Genomic DNA, 16,121 nt, shown 5'->3' on the forward strand with positions numbered 1-16,121 from the left:
CTTCAGTGGCTGTGGGCCGACCGAACATGCACAGTAGTGTCTTTTCTCCCACGGGCACATGTGAATGCACGTGAGCACATTCACAAAGCGCAGACTCGTGTATCATGTGATCACTTTGACCAATCAGAGGGAGAGGAGCAGAGCGGAGCCGGAGCTAACAATTAAAAAGAGTTTTTAACACAACTGAAGGATTTTGAGCTGAGAAAAAGTTTATTATATAAAAATAGGTAAAAATCGCCACAAAATCTGACATTTTTGAAAGTAGGTGCCCTGTCAGCCGAACACGAGCAGTTTGTGATTACATTGCGCTCTAAGAGAAAAAATGTGTCTCAGCCCAAGGGATTTTTTCCCCCGAAGTTCCAGTGAGTGACCACTATGTCAACTGGAGGCAGCTACAAGCAGCAACACCCTCCAGTTATTTTAATAGATCCATGGACAATTGTTGTTAATGCGGCCGCCCTAACTATAAAGCACTGCAGGAAATGCTGTCAACTCAATCACGGCCGCACATGTATGTAGCAGCAGAATGTAAACACAAATTCACTCTTGCACAGCCCTGCACCGAACCGAACATCCCTTATACATGTACCGCACAAATACATGTACTGTTACACCCCTAGTCGCAGTAATTGTTGAAAATTACCCCATTGAGATACATTTAGAACACCCTCAACGTGATGTTACCGGAAAGTATCAATAGGTTCCACGTAGAAAATGCCACGATTCAGACTAGGTAACATCAGTATTACAGTCAAAACATTGCATAACAATTTTCTACCACATTTGTCTCGTTTATTTGTATTATCCGATATTTCCAGAAGAGCAGGTTCGCTTATGTAACTCTGGACTCTGATACTGGACTATTTTTCCACTCCTCCATTGGACATTTTGAGGTTAAAGGGCAAATATTTGAGTAGCAGAGGTCGGTCTGAGCCAAGTATTGCCCCTGTCTGCTCCTCCAACACACATGAACCCAGCTTCCATTCACTCCTTATCTCCCATCTTAATATGGGGCACCGCTGTCGGGAGGAACAGTAGCAGCTTTGTCAGGCATTTTTACCTGAATTTTACCCCATACCTTGAGCCAGACTGCAGCAGTATATTACAGACTCTATAGTTTTGGTGGAATGCTAAATTTTACCATAGTTATTTAATATTCACAAAGTTTACCTAGAAAGTTCCAACTCCAAAATCCAAGACTAAACTAATCTTAAACGGTCTATACTAGTATTACACCATTTAATTGACATTATAATGTTGTTTTTTTCATCACAAACTTGCCTAGAGTTGTGTTTTGTTTCATTCCCACATGTTTAACACACAACATCTTTACGCTGAGTTCTGCTCTCATATGGAAAACTACAGAAACCGAGAGGGGTCACAACAAACGCAAACGCCGCAACAAATACAAATGCGACAACACAACAAAAAGCCACAACACAACAAAAAAGCCACTACGGAAATGACCGCAGGGACTCTATTTTAATGCAAACGCCGCCGCAAATACAAACGTCACAATTAAAAAGCCAGCCACAACATCCCGCCACAACACATGGTCACTTCCGTTGTGGCTTTTTGATGTGTTGTGGCTTTTTAATGTGTTGTGGCATTTTGTGTTTGTGTTTGTGGCATTTGTATTTGTTGTGGCGTTTGCATTAAAATAGAGTCCCGCGGTCATTTCCGTTGTGGCTTTTTTTTTTGGTTTGTTGTGGCTTTTTGTTGTGTTGTCGCATTTGTATTTGTTGCGGCGTTTGCGTTTGTTGTGACCCCTCTCGGCTTCCGTAGAAAAACGCTCTGTTCCACTTTGTGATGTCATGTGGTAATACAAGAAGCGCCTCACTGTGTTTTAAACCTCCATACACCTTTACGAGAATCATTTGGACAACTTAAGACCTGGGATTGTCAATCTCTGCTGAACAAAATAAAGGCTTCATAACATCACAAGGTGGTTTTATTGCTCAAAAATACCTAGAAAAACAAACATTCTGACCTCTAACTTGGTCTGGTTTGGTCTCCGTAAAGATAGAAAGGTTTAATTCCATACTGTGAAACATCCCAGACAAAGTCAAAACATTTCCATGGAGAAAAGTTTGAGGACCCTCCACCAGAAAAGTTACACAATGCACCTTTAAGCCAGGATGAATCGAGATTGGAAGATTGGAATTGACTTGCATTACTATATTATTATTATTATCTTGAAATGGGCACCTGACCTGAAGCCTGAGAACCACCGACGGTCCTCAGAGCTGGAGAACTGTACAAATAAATGTGTCACGCTTTGCTAATGATCATCTTATCTTTCCCCAAAATCAATATCGTACCAGAATCCAATCTCATAGTTTATAGTAACGGCGTGTTCACAGAAGCCAAAAATAACACTGGAACACGTACTCTTCCAGAAAAAGGGAGTCAAACGTGAGTGGAAAGTTTATTGTTTCAGGTTCTGTTCAAACATATGAGAAACCCCCATATGTTAAATCAGAAGATATGAATACAGAGCAGAGATACTGTGTCAGAGAAAACTCAATGTTACGTAGAAGAGCATAACACTGGTTTGAGAGAAAGGTTTAGGAGAAGAGTGAAAATCTGTTAAGGCTTTAATTATAAAATGCAATATAAACGAACATTCACTTTGACAATAAAATAAAGTCAAACTACATAAACAGAATGTCATTGAAAAGAAAGTGACATATAACAAATTTTAAGAGTTAAATGGTGAGAATATCTCCAGTAAAAAGTTTGGACAGCCTTGGGGCCCTGAATGTGGGGCTGCCAAATTGCACCATCACCCATTCTGACCTAAAGACACAAGGAAAAAAAAGAAACAAACAACTGAACTTCTTCACCCCGTACATAGTGCAGCTACACATTAGCAGCATGACGGTTGGGGTTGCCGGCAGGGTTGTTCCCATTCTCCAGAGCTTTTTGGAGTTTCTCCCAGAACAAAGCCTTATTCCCACGGGCCTGGTTCCAGCTCAGATACGTGTGGCTCCTCACTAACTTCCTGATTCTGTAGAATGGGCTCAGCTGATTGGACGAGAGCTCCTCCAGAAACAACAAGATCAGCACATCCCTCTTCTCATCAAACAGACGGAAGCTGCATAAAAAGACACAGTTATGAATATGATATATGAATAGACTAGAAAACAGTCGACTGTAGACCCATAATTATGAGTTAATATCAAACCAGCTGAAAATCTAGTTTATGGGGCAGATATTTCTGTCTTGGTAGTAACGCTCACTTAGTAAACAGAAGGTTGGTGACTCTGGCACATGGACTGTATAAAGAAGTGGACAAAGAGAGTCCTTTGGCTCCAGTCAAAGTTCACCGAGCAGTTAAAAGGAGCAAATTTGGAGCCAAGTTTCATATTAAGAAAAGGAATTGATTTAAATAAAAATAAAAGGAGCTGGAGTCAATAGAGTCGAAAGGGAGCCTATGCTCACTTCCTGTTTGAAACACGGCTGCCAGCAGGTTAGTTATGTCCATTTATATAGAGAGTCCATGTTGTGGTATTGCATACTGTGTTTCCCTGGGGCAAAACTCATCATTCACCTGCCTTTGTTAAGTTTTGTCTGGAAGCTGTTGCACAGAACTGCAACATCTCTATCAGTCTACCCCAGTGTAGCTCTGACATAAGTATCGTACCATCACCAAGTGATTTAAATCTGCACTATGTAACTTTTCTGGTGGAGGTGGTCCACCACCTGCTTGTCTCCATGGAGATACCATTACTTATGGTGTGTAATTTGACACATTCATTCTGTTAAATGTGGTCTAGAATGAACTGGAGTACCTGGCCATCTGAATCTCCCGGGAGCACCACTCGCTCTGGAGGTAGTGGCGGCTGATCACACACAGAGTCTTCCTGCTTCTGTAGATGGCGTCTGTGATGTTCTCAATGATCGGTTTCCCTGACAACAAAACACAACATGATTAAAATCCAATCCACAGGGTTTCAAGATGTTATCAAGCCATTTAGGTCCACAAACTCATTCAAAGTGGGCACGATTTCATCCCAGTTTCAGCATATTGTTGTGTCCTTGGGCAAGACACTTCACCAACCTGGTTTAAGTATAAGTATAAATAAGGTTTGAGTGAATGGCAGATTGGCAGGCATGCCTTGGTCAATCCACCCCAGGACAGGTATGGCTTTAGAAGTAACCACTTACCACTGCATATGGGGAGAAACTGAACAATACATGAAACTGTGTCAGAAAAAGCCTCATCCATGGGTTTCAGGATGATGAAATAATTAGGACAGTTGCCATAGCAATTCATGTAAAACTAAATATTGTATCTTTTGAATGATCTTGAACTATCCTGAAAAGGACACTATATAACAAGAAACTGTACTAATCTGTAATAAAATCATATATAAAACAAAAAGGGTCCTATGATCGACCCTTGTGGAACCCCACAAATCAAGTTCATTTAGTCAAAGAATTGTTGTTATGTTTGTAGTTCTTATTTTTAAACAATTTTAGTGCAAAATATGCAAATTTGCAGCTTCCTGGGTGTGTGCAGATCTCAGTTACTATAGGAATGTAGTCCTTTAGTCCTTAGCTCTGTTTGAAATCTGGTTGTGGGTGGAGTTTAGGTGTTACATTCCACTTTATCTATCGTTGTATCAAATAATTTATCATAAACTATGTCAAAATCTTCTTCTTGTCTCATATATCATCTCATCTTGTAAAAATCTCCTTGCTTTGAGTTACCTGGTTGAAAGTCTCGATGGTGCAGGCACAGCTTCCATCCCCGCCGCTCCTCCAGTTCAGGTACTAACTCTCTGTAAACCCAGTCTTCATCGTGACAGTTGTAGGACACAAATGCATCATAGAGACTAGGTTTTCCCTGTCTCTTCTTTTTACTGTCGTAGAGAAAAGCCTGCAGCAGATAGAAGCCATAGGCCAGCTGCCAGCGCATAAAGTGATAGATAAACGAAGAGAGGAGAGTGAACAGGACCAGACCAGAGCTGAACAGGAAGCAGAGGAAGCTAGTCTCCTCCCAACACAACTGCACTTTAAAGTCTAGCAGAAACTGTCCATCTAGAGACAACGGAGAGGAGCATCTGTACTGAAAACCATTGACCACTTGAACCTGCTTGTTTTTGATCGCCCAGATAATGAACTCTGCATTTGAACAATCACATGCAAACGGATTTTCTGATAAGTCGAGGTATTTCAGTGAAGGAAGTGCCTCAAAAATCGTCTCATTGATGATTTGTAATTCATTGTTTCGTAAAATCAGTTGTTCCAGTTTAGTTAGATTAGCTCTAGAGAAAAAAGACAAGCTTTGAATTTTATTATGTGACAAGTCTAGAAATTTTAATTCTGAAATAGTTTTGAACAGGTCCAAGTCTGGACTAAAGTCCACACAGTTGGTGATTTTAAGCTTTTGTAAATGTGGAGTTTCCAAAAACGTGTGAGTAGGAATGTCACAGCAGATAGTTTCCAGTGAAAACACCTGTAGGTTTGTCATGTTGTGAAGATTATACAGAGCCTGATCCACACACACGTTTCTGTCCACTTCCACGGTTAACTTCTGAAGCGATGAAAGGTTAAGAGTCACTGGGTTTGATACCACAGTTTCTTTGTTACTAGTAATGAACACAACAAGACTTTCCAGATGTTCTAAACCTGAAATTATGCCCCCACTTTGGTAAGTTTGAGAAAAATTCAGATGTCTTAGATTCAATAGTCCCTCAAATGTACCATTCTCCACATTAGTTGCTGATTTAGATTTGATATTTAAATCTGTAAGATATAACATTTTATTAAAAGTTCCTTTGTGAACTAACCTTAGGTAGTTGTCTTCAGCACTGAAATCAACCAAATGGGGAAAACTGCTGCCAAAAGTGTCGTCTAATGTAGAAAAAGCATTATTCTTTAGATAAAGTACACGTATATTCTTAAGATCCTTCAATACACAATTTTTAAATTTGGAAATTTTATTGTAATTAAGATTAAGTTCTTCTAACAGTGGCAAATTTAAAAAGTCAGAACACTGAAGTTTTGTAATGTGGTTGGATAGAAAGGACAGGTGTGTGATGGTGGACAGGTTTCTGATGGTCGTGGGGATTCGGGTTAAACCATTACTCTCTATGTTGAGTCGCTTGAGTCTCGTCATCATTCGGAGGGAACACTCTGACAGTTCGCTCAATGCATTAGAGTAAAACCCCAGTTCAGTGAGATTAGAACAGGCCCGTAGGTAAGTGTCATTTATCATAGTTATGTTTCTGTGTGTTATTTCCAACTTTTGTAAAGATGGAATACTGCACGTTGCGTCCATCACACTTTGGTCAAATGGATTTCCAAACGCTGTGAGCTCAAGAAACTCCACTGAATCAACACTTTGTAAAATAGACAGATAGCTTTCAGTTGTCATCTTTTTAAACGATAACTCTAAACGCTTCAAACTTTTTAAAACAGCTTTATTTGGTACATCCCATTCAAATTCAGGTCCAGAGTTTGATAAAATAAGATATTCTAACTGAGGCACGACATTCCCATGAACACTGAACTTTTTTAAAGATAATGAGTCCAAGTGCAACTTCGTAAGGTTTAGCAGAGGGAACGGACAAACGTCAGCTTCAAATGATTCTGTCTCTACAGATAAAATCCTTATAGACGGTGTGTGTGAAATTATATTGATCATGTCCACTAGGACAAAGTATATAGGAAACATATACACTTCCTGCAGTGATTTCAAAGGTTCAAACGCAAACTTCGAAATTTTTCGAAATCTGTTAAGTGACAAATCAAGAGTGACTAAGTTGGACAGCCCCTTAAACATGTTGTCTGTCAGGGATGAAAGATCGTTTCTCGCCAGGTTCAGATGAGTTAAAGATGACAGATCCATAAAAGCTCCGTCTTCTATGAGTGAAACGCAATTATTTCCTAAATTTAAAATTTTAAGTTGTGTAAAGCCTCGCAGATCTGTCTGTTTGATTGTCTCGATTTGGTTTGGCCCCAGATTTATCAGTGTAGCACTTTTGGGAATGTGAGATGGAACCGTGGTCAAGTGACTGTGTCCACAATCTATCACTGTACGGTCATAGAAGTCGGCTGTGCAGTTCTTTAAAGAGTAAAAGAGCGATGGAGGCGGCAGAAGCACCAGCAGAAGTGAAAGAAGAGACATTTTGAAGAAAGTTCCTGTGAAACAGACAAAAGGTCAAAACCTCAAAAGAGCAGAGCTACAGTATCATGTCACCATAGTAACTGCTGAACATTGCACTATAGATGTACATGTAAAACACCCCCAGTGTGATGTCATTGGAAAGTATCAATTACACACTGAGCAGAGGTGGGTAGAGGAGCCAGATATTTACTCAAGTAAGAGTAACATTACTTCAAAATATTACTCAAGTAGAAGTACAATGTAGTGATACAAAAAAAAAACTCACGACTAAAAAAGTATTTGGGAAAAATACTACTCAAGTAACAGTAACTTAAAGAGTAACATTTGATTTATAATTAATGAAGTTAAAGCTGTTTGAAGGACAAAACGTTAAATAATGAAGGATACACACAGCCAGATACAAAAACCACAGCTGAAGGAGCTGCACAAGAATCACAAATGTTCAAATTATTTCATATTGTCAACATGAAGTTTTTGTCACTCGGAAACTTACAGTGGAAAAAGTAACCAAAACGTTTTACTCAAGTACTGTCACTTCAGTAACAATAATACTCAAGTAGGAGTAAAACTATGTGTTTAGAATAGTATTTGTGTGGAGAGCTGGCTCTGCTCATAACAATGGATGTTTTTTCAAGATATTTTTTTTAGCAAATAAAACACCTGTTGTTGAATAAACACAAGATCAATAAATTCAAAGCCATAATCTGTAAAATTCTAGAAAAGCTTCCTTCAGTCTTAACTGGTGTCAAACCTCCACCAGAAAAGTTGCATAATGCACCTTTAACATAAAGATGTATTTGTTTTCATGAGTCCAGCTCTCAAAGGAAATGTTTCACTATCTCAGTTTGGCTCATATTTAATTCTCATTCAGATTTATTTGTATTAGACATCAAATAATGTTGCATGTTTTACATTTTAGTTTAAACTGAAGAAAACTCACATTGTGTTTTACAATAGAGGACTAAAGTCACTGAAGCAAATCAAATGAAACACAACATTGATTTAGTCCTGATTTTAACCTTTTACTTTTTCATTATCTTTTTTTATTTCTTTACAGTGACTCTTATTTGAGTAGTGGTTTCCTTAAATACATTTTACTCTTACTTGAGTAATTTCTTGGCCCACTACTTTGTACATGAGTAATATTATTTTGAAGTAACTGTACTTTTACTTGAAGGTGCATTATATAACTTTTATTCTGGAGATGTTTTTGCTTTGTCTGGAATGTTTCACAATATGGCATTAAACTTTTCTATCTTCATGGAGACCAAACCAGGTCAAGTGAATGGTCAGATCTGTGGAGAGGCGACCCCACTCAGGGTTAGAGTACTTTTTTTCTAGGTATTTTTGAGCTGTAAAACCACCTGTAATTAAATAAATGTAATGTCCAGCTGTTTAATGTCATATTGTGGAACATTTGAAGCAGAGCAATGATGTATCCATAGTAACAAGGTGACGCACCCCCTAACCACAAAGTTACAACGTTGCTTTAGTCCTGATTTGGTCCAATACCTGCCATATTTTTGTTTCCAAACGTCAGCTGCTACTTTAATGGTTGGCAATAATGCTATATTAATGTTATATAATAATAAAAAAAATAAATAATAATAATAGTAATAATAATAATAAAAAATTTTAAAAAGTCTTAACAAAGTTAGACTCACCGCTGCTGCTCCACTCCAGTGAAGAGGAACTGAGAAAGTCTTGGGCGATTTTTGAGATATTTAAATAAACATAAAAACAGGAAACAATTGAAATGAGAAGTTGGAGGCTTAGAAATACATTCAAGATCAGTCATATATAAAAACCACATCACTAAACTCAGTGTTCAAAGGTTGTGTTGTTTCATTTACACATGTTTGAGAAACCTTTTATTATAAGTCTGTCTACATATCAGAAGCTTAAAATGCTCTGTTCCAATTTGTGATGTCATGAAGCGGCAGTTTAAGTCCATACACAACGAATTCATACTAGACAACATGGGTAAGTGTCTTGCCTAAAGACACAAAGAAAAACAAAACAACTGAACTTCTTCACCCCGTACATAGTGCAGCTACACATTAGCAGCATGACGGTTGGGGTTGCCGGCAGGGTTGTTCCCATTCTCCAGAGCTTTTTGGAGTTTCTCCCAGAACAAAGCCTTATTCCCACGGGCCTGGTTCCAGCTCAGATACGTGTGGCTCCTCACTAACTTCCTGATTCTGTAGAATGGGCTCAGCTGATTGGACGAGAGCTCCTCCAGAAACAACAAGATCAGCACATCCCTCTTCTCATCAAACAGACGGAAGCTGCATAAAAAGACACAGTTATGAATATGATATATGAATAGACTAGAAAACAGTCGACTGTAGACCCATAATTATGAGTTAATATCAAACCAGCTGAAAATCTAGTTAATGGGGCAGATGTTTCTGTCTTGGTAGTAACGCTCACTTAGTAAACAGAAGGATGGTGGCTCTGGCACATGGACTGTATAAAGAAGTGGACAAAGAGAGTCCTTTGGCTCCAGTCAAAGTTCACCGAGCAGTTAAAAGGAGCAAATTTGGAGCCAAGTTTCATATTAAGAAAAGGAATTGATTTAAATAAAAATAAAAGCAGCTGGAGTCAATAGAGTCGGAAGGGAGCCTATGGTCACTTCCTGTTTGAAACACGGCTGCCAGCAGGTTAGTTATGTCCATTTATATAGAGAGTCCATGTTGTGGTATTGCATACTGTGTTTCCCTGGGGCAAAACTCATCATTCACCTGCCTTTGTTAAGTTTTGTCTGGAAGCTGTTGCACAGAACTGCAACATCTCTATCAGTCTACACCAGTGTAGCTCTGACATAAGTATCGTACCATCACCAAGTGATTTAAATCTGCACTATGTAACTTTTCTGGTGGAGGTGGTCCACCACCTGCTTGTCTCCATGGAGATACCATTACTTATGGTGTGTAATTTGACACATTCATTCTGTTAAATGTGGTCTAGAATGAACTGGAGTACCTGGCCATCTGAATCTCCCGGGAGCACCACTCGCTCTGGAGGTAGTGGCGGCTGATCACACACAGAGTCTTCCTGCTTCTGTAGATGGCGTCTGTGATGTTCTCAATGATCGGTTTCCCTGACAACAAAACACAACATGATTAAAATCCAATCCACAGGGTTTCAAGATGTTATCAAGCCATTTAGGTCCACAAACTCATTCAAAGTGGGCACGATTTCATCCCAGTTTCAGCATATTGTTGTGTCCTTGGGCAAGACACTTCACCAACCTGGTTTAAGTATAAGTATAAATAAGGTTTGAGTGAATGGCAGATTGGCAGGCATGCCTTGGTCAATCCACCCCAGGACAGGTATGGCTTTAGAAGTAACCACTTACCACTGCATATGGGGAGAAACTGAACAATACATGAAACTGTGTCAGAAAAAGCCTCATCCATGGGTTTCAGGATGATGAAATATTAGGACAGTTGCCATAGCAATTCATGTAAAACTAAATATTGTATCTTTTGAATGATCTTGAACTATCCTGAAAAGGACACTATATAACAAGAAACTGTACTAATCTGTAATAAAATCATATATAAAACAAAAAGGGTCCTATGATCGACCCTTGTGGAACCCCACAAATCAAGTTCATTTAGTCAAAGAATTGTTGTTATGTTTGTAGTTCTTTTTTTTTTTTAAATTTGGTGCAAAATATGCAAATTTGCAGCTTCCTGGGTGTGTGCAGATCTCAGTTACTATAGGAATGTAGTCCTTTAGTCCTTAGCTCTGTTTGAAATCTGGTTGTGGGTGGAGTTTAGGTGTTACATTCCACTTTATCTATCGTTGTATCAAATAATTTATCATAAACTATGTCAAAATCTTCTTCTTGTCTCATATATCATCTCATCTTGTAAAAATCTCCTTGCTTTGAGTTACCTGGTTGAAAGTCTCGATGGTGCAGGCACAGCTTCCATCCCCGCCGCTCCTCCAGTTCAGGTACTAACTCTCTGTAAACCCAGTCTTCATCGTGACAGTTGTAGGACACAAACGCATCATAGAGACTAGGTTTTCCCTGTCTCTTCTTTTTACTGTCGTAGAGAAAAGCCTGCAGCAGATAGAAGCCATAGGCCAGCTGCCAGCGCATAAAGTGATAGATAAACGAAGAGAGGAGAGTGAACAGGACCAGACCAGAGCTGAACAGGAAGCAGAGGAAGCTAGTCTCCTCCCAACACAACTGCACTTTAAAGTCTAGCAGAAACTGTCCATCTAGAGACAACGGAGAGGAGCATCTGTACTGAAAACCATTGACCACTTGAACCTGCTTGTTTTTGATTGCCCAGATAATGAACTCTGCATTTGAACAATCACATGCAAACGGATTTTCTGATAAGTCGAGGTATTTCAGTGAAGGAAGTGCCTCAAAAATCGTCTCATTGATGATTTGTAATTCATTGTTTCGTAAAATCAGTTGTTCCAGTTTAGTTAGATTAGCTCTAGAGAAAAAAGACAAGCTTTGAATTTTATTATGTGACAAGTCTAGAAATTTTAATTCTGAAATAGTTTTGAACAGGTCCAAGTCTGGACTAAAGTCCACACAGTTGGTGATTTTAAGCTTTTGTAAATGTGGAGTTTCCAAAAACGTGTGAGTAGGAATGTCACAGCAGATAGTTTCCAGTGAAAACACCTGTAGGTTTGTCATGTTGTGAAGATTATACAGAGCCTGATCCACACACACGTTTCTGTCCACTTCCACGGTTAACTTCTGAAGCGATGAAAGGTTAAGAGTCACTGGGTTTGATACCACAGTTTCTTTGTTACTAGTAATGAACACAACTAGACTTTCCAGATGTTCTAAACCTGAAATTATGCCCCCACTTTGGTAAGTTTGAGAAAAACTCAGATGTCTTAGATTCAATAGTCCCTCAAATGTACCATTCTCCACATTAGTTGCTGATTTAGATTTGATATTTAAATCTGTAAGATATAACATTTTATTAAAAGTTCCTTTGTGAACTAACCTTAGGTAGTTGTCTTCAGCACTGAAATCAACCAAATAGGGAAAACTGCTGCGAAAACTCTCGTCTAATGTAGAAAAAGCATTATGCTTTAGATAAAGTACACGTATATTCTTAAGATCCTTCAATACACAATTTTTAAATTTGGAAATTTTATTGTAATTAAGATTAAGTTCTTCTAACAGTGGCAAATTTAAAAAGTCAGAACACTGAAGTTTTGTAATGTGGTTGGATAGAAAGGACAGGTGTGTGATGGTGGACAGGTTTCTGATGGTCGTGGGGATTCGGGTTAAACCATTACTCTCTATGTTGAGTCGCTTGAGTCTCGTCATCATTCGGAGGGAACACTCTGACAGTTCGCTCAATGCATTAGAGTAAAACCCCAGTTCAGTGAGATTAGAACAGGCCCGTAGGTAAGTGTCATTTATCATAGTTATGTTTCTGTATGTTATTTTCAACTTTTGTAAAGATGGAATACTGCACGCTGCGTCCATCACACTTTGGTCAAATGGATTTCCAAACGTTGTGAGCTCAAGAAACTCCACTGAATCAACACTTTGTAAAATAGACAGATAGCTTTCAGTTGTCATCTTTTTAAAAGATAACTCTAAACGCTTCAAACTTTTTAAAACAGCTTTATTTGGTACATCCCATTCAACTTCATGGTGATTGGTTGATAAAATAAGATATTCTAACTGAGGCAAGACATTCCCATGAACACTGAACTTTTTTAAAGGGAATGAGCCCAATTGCAACATCGTAAGGTTTAGCAGAGGGAACGGAAAAACGTCAGCTTCAAATGATTCTGTCTCTACAGATAAAATCCTTATAGACGGTGTGTGTGAAATTATATTGATCATGTCCACTGGGACAAAGGACATATACACTTCCTGCAGTGACTTCAAAGGTTCAAACGCAAACTTTGAAATGTTTTGAAATTCGTTAAGTGACAAATCAAGAGTGACTAAGTTGGACAGCCCCTTAAACGTGTTGTCTGTCAGGGATGAAAGATGGTTTACTGCCAGGTTCAGATGAGTTAAAGATGATAGATCCATAAAAGCTCCGTCTTCTATGAGTGAAATGTGGTTATTTCCTAATTTTAAAGTTTGAAGTTGTGTAAAGCCTCGCAGATCTGTCTGTTTGATTGTCTCGATTTGGTTTGACACCAGATTTATCAGTGTAGCACTTTTGGGAATGTGAGATGGAACCGTGGTCAAGTGACTGTGTCCACAATCTATCACTGTACGGTCATAGAAGTCGGCTGTGCAGTTCTTTAAAGAGTAAAAGAGCGATGGAGGCGGCAGAAGCACCAGCAGAAGTGAAAGAAGAGACATTTTGAAGAAAGTTCCTGTGAAACAGACAAAAGGTCAAAACCTCAAAAGAGCAGAGCTACAGTATCATGTCACCATAGTAACTGCTGAACATTGCACTATAGATGTACATGTAAAACACCCCCAGTGTGATGTCATTGGAAAGTATCAATTACACACTGAGCAGAGGTGGGTAGAGGAGCCAGATATTTACTCAAGTAAGAGTAACATTACTTCAAAATATTACTCAAGTAGAAGTACAATGTAGTGATATAAAAAAATAAATAAAAATACTCATGAGTAAAAAAGTATTTGGGAAAAATACTACTCAAGTAACAGTAACTTAAAGAGTAACATTTGATTTATAATTAATGAAGTTAAAGCTGTTTGAAGGACAAAACGTTAAATAATGAAGGATACACACAGCCAGATACAAAAACTACAGCTGAAGGAGCTGCGCAAGAATCACAAATGTTCAAATTATTTCATATTGTCAACATGAAGTTTTTGTCACTCATAAACTTACTCACAGTGGGAAAAGTAACCAAAACTCAAATACTGTCACTTCAGTAACAATAATACTCAAGTAGGAGTAAAACTATGTGTTTAGAATAGTATTTGTGTGGAGAGCTGGCTCTGCTCATAACAATGGATGTTTTTTCAAGATATTTTTTTTTAGCAAATAAAACACCTGTTGTTGAATAAACACAAGATCAATAAATTCAAAGCCATAATCTGTAAAATTCTAGAAAAGCTTCCTTCAGTCTTAACTGGTGTCAAACCTCCACCAGAAAAGTTGCATAATGCACCTTTAACATAAAGATGTATTTGTTTTCATGAGTCCAGCTCTCAAAGGAAATGTTTCACCATCTCAGTTTGGCTCATATTTAATTCTCATTCAGATTTATTTGTATTAGACATCAAATAATGTTGCATGTTTTACATTTTAGTTTAAACTGAAGAAAACTCACATTGTGTTTTACAATAGAGGACTAAAGTCACTGAAGCAAATCAAATGAAACACAACATTGATTTAGTCCTGATTTTAACCTTTTACTTTTTCATTATCTTTTTTATTTTTTTACAGTGACTCTGATTTGAGTAGTGGTTTGCTTAAATACTTTTAAATCTTACTTGAGTAATTTCTTGGCCCACTACTTTGTACATGAGTAGTGGGTAGTTTCTTTCTTTACCGACAATTAAAGGATACCAACAATTTTGTCCACGTCTGTATATCCATAGTAACAAGAAGATGATGGACTCTCAAATGAAAAGTTACAACATTACTTTAGTCCTGACTTGATCCAGTACCTGCCATATTCTTGTTTCCAAAAGTCAGCTGCTACTTGAATGTTTGACAAAAAGGTTATATTAATGTTATATAATTTGAAAAGCCTGAACAAAGTTAGACTCACCGCTGCTGCTTCACTCCAGTGAAGAGGAACTGAGACAGTCGTACATGATTTTTGAGATATTTAAATTAACACAAAAACAGGAAACAGTTGAAATGAGAAATTCAAGGCTTAGAATGCATTCAAGATCAGACATCTTTAAGAATCACATCACTAAACTCGATGTTAAAAAGTTGTGTTTTATTTCATCTACACATGTTTGAGTCACATTGTATTATTAGTCTGTCTACATATCCAGAGCCGTCATTACTGTGTTCAGTAATCATTAGGGTGCATTATTTGACGACCTCTTTGAAAATTATTTGAAAATCCGTCTGTACCTCGTAACAATTTTTTACACTTGCCAAAGTAAAATTCCATGAGAAATTTCTGTTTACTGGGTCCACCAAGCCTCTGAAATTTAGTGCCTTAAATGCCTTAAAGAAGCCTTAAATCTGAGCTGAAAAATCTGTCTTTCTTTAATAACATCAAAAATTAATTTAGCCCAATAGTATCAATAGAAGTTGAAGATAAATATGGACATTGCGTATCATTTGGTACCAGTTTTATGTCTCTATCATTAGTTTCTGAAATATGGCAAAAGTGTAATTTCCTTGGGACTTCAAGAACCTTGAATAAGCAATTATTATTTAAGTTATTTGAGAAAAACAGATTTTTCTCCCAGAGTCTTATGGACACCGTTAGGATGGAACTTAAGAGTCTTGGTGGATCCAGTAGATATTATTCAGTTGAGCAAATATTCCACAGATTTTCTTTAAATTGATATTGTCGCATTTTAAAATTGGTACAAGTTGAATTTCTGACATTGGGGCAAATGATGCACCTTAGTAATCACAAAGATCAGCCAGAAGACTCTGACGCTCTGACGCTCTGGGTATGTTTTTGAAAAGGAAACAACATTGTAACATAGAAACACAGAAAATAGCGTAACATGGGCCCTTTAAGCTTACAGGCTTTGAAATGTAGACCCCTTACGATTTGTACACAGGAAGTCTTTTCCACTGTGTACATTATCAGGCATTAACAGGACTGCAGTGCTTTGGACCACCAGCCAAGAAGAACCTAGCATTCCCAAATGTCCCAAATAGGAATCCTGGACCAAAGACAAGAATGTGTTACCACTCACCCAGCTCTACCTGCCCCATATAAAGAGCCTGTTGTCTATAAGGCTGTAAGGCACTATTAAAGCAGTGAAATCTAAAGAAATATGCAATTTTTCTGCTCAAATATAGACTCAAGCTTGAACCAAGAGTGTGTGAGCAAACAGATCCCCTTC

The 16,121-nt window shown here is 38.1% G+C and overlaps 3 protein-coding genes across 4 annotated transcripts in view; 1 reads left to right on the forward strand and 2 right to left on the reverse strand.

Annotated features, from left to right (window-relative positions):
- LOC110158336 (collagen alpha-1(XVIII) chain-like) overlaps positions 1–16,121 on the forward strand; it is a 206,903-nt gene that overhangs the window by 100,826 nt on the left and 89,956 nt on the right. The window lies entirely within an intron of this gene.
- LOC129408071 (toll-like receptor 13) lies at positions 2,580–8,893 on the reverse strand. The gene is made up of 4 exons (XM_055150763.1): positions 8,803–8,893; positions 4,717–7,152; positions 3,795–3,912; positions 2,580–3,097 (listed from the first exon to the last, which is right to left on the reverse strand). Exons 2-4 carry the CDS (start codon positions 7,136–7,138, stop codon positions 2,863–2,865), a joined length of 2,775 nt encoding a protein of 924 aa, XP_055006738.1. The 5' UTR covers positions 7,139–7,152; positions 8,803–8,893; the 3' UTR covers positions 2,580–2,862.
- Positions 8,992–14,926, reverse strand: LOC129408070 (toll-like receptor 13). Of its 2 annotated transcripts, none has more exons than XM_055150762.1 (4): positions 14,849–14,926; positions 11,045–13,471; positions 10,124–10,241; positions 8,992–9,426 (listed from the first exon to the last, which is right to left on the reverse strand). In XM_055150762.1, exons 2-4 carry the CDS (start codon positions 13,455–13,457, stop codon positions 9,192–9,194), a joined length of 2,766 nt encoding a protein of 921 aa, XP_055006737.1. In that variant the 5' UTR covers positions 13,458–13,471; positions 14,849–14,926; the 3' UTR covers positions 8,992–9,191. The 2 variants fall into 2 exon arrangements, with proteins under 2 accessions (XP_055006737.1, XP_055006735.1); XM_055150760.1 differs by having other exon boundaries at positions 14,745–14,849.

The sequence above is a fragment of the Boleophthalmus pectinirostris genome, unplaced genomic scaffold (genome assembly GCF_026225935.1).
Source record: "Boleophthalmus pectinirostris isolate CB_2022bp ecotype Guang Dong unplaced genomic scaffold, ASM2622593v1 HiC_scaffold_15, whole genome shotgun sequence".
NCBI classification, from domain to species: domain Eukaryota; kingdom Metazoa; phylum Chordata; class Actinopteri; order Gobiiformes; family Gobiidae; genus Boleophthalmus; species Boleophthalmus pectinirostris.

Excerpts from the sequence above, each read along its gene's own strand:
- LOC129408071 (XM_055150763.1), bottom strand. The coding sequence starts at position 7,138 with ATGTCTCTTCTTTCACTTCTGCTGGTGCTTCTGCCGCCTCCATCGCTC. Across the intron at positions 3,913-4,716 it reads CCATCGAGACTTTCAACCAG|GGAAACCGATCATTGAGAAC; the intron begins GTAACTCAAAGC and ends TTTTGTTGTCAG. Across the intron at positions 3,098-3,794 it reads CGGGAGATTCAGATGGCCAG|CTTCCGTCTGTTTGATGAGA; the intron begins GTACTCCAGTTC and ends CTTTTTATGCAG.
- LOC129408070 (XM_055150760.1), bottom strand. Across the intron at positions 10,242-11,044 it reads CCATCGAGACTTTCAACCAG|GGAAACCGATCATTGAGAAC; the intron begins GTAACTCAAAGC and ends TTTTGTTGTCAG. Across the intron at positions 9,427-10,123 it reads CGGGAGATTCAGATGGCCAG|CTTCCGTCTGTTTGATGAGA; the intron begins GTACTCCAGTTC and ends CTTTTTATGCAG.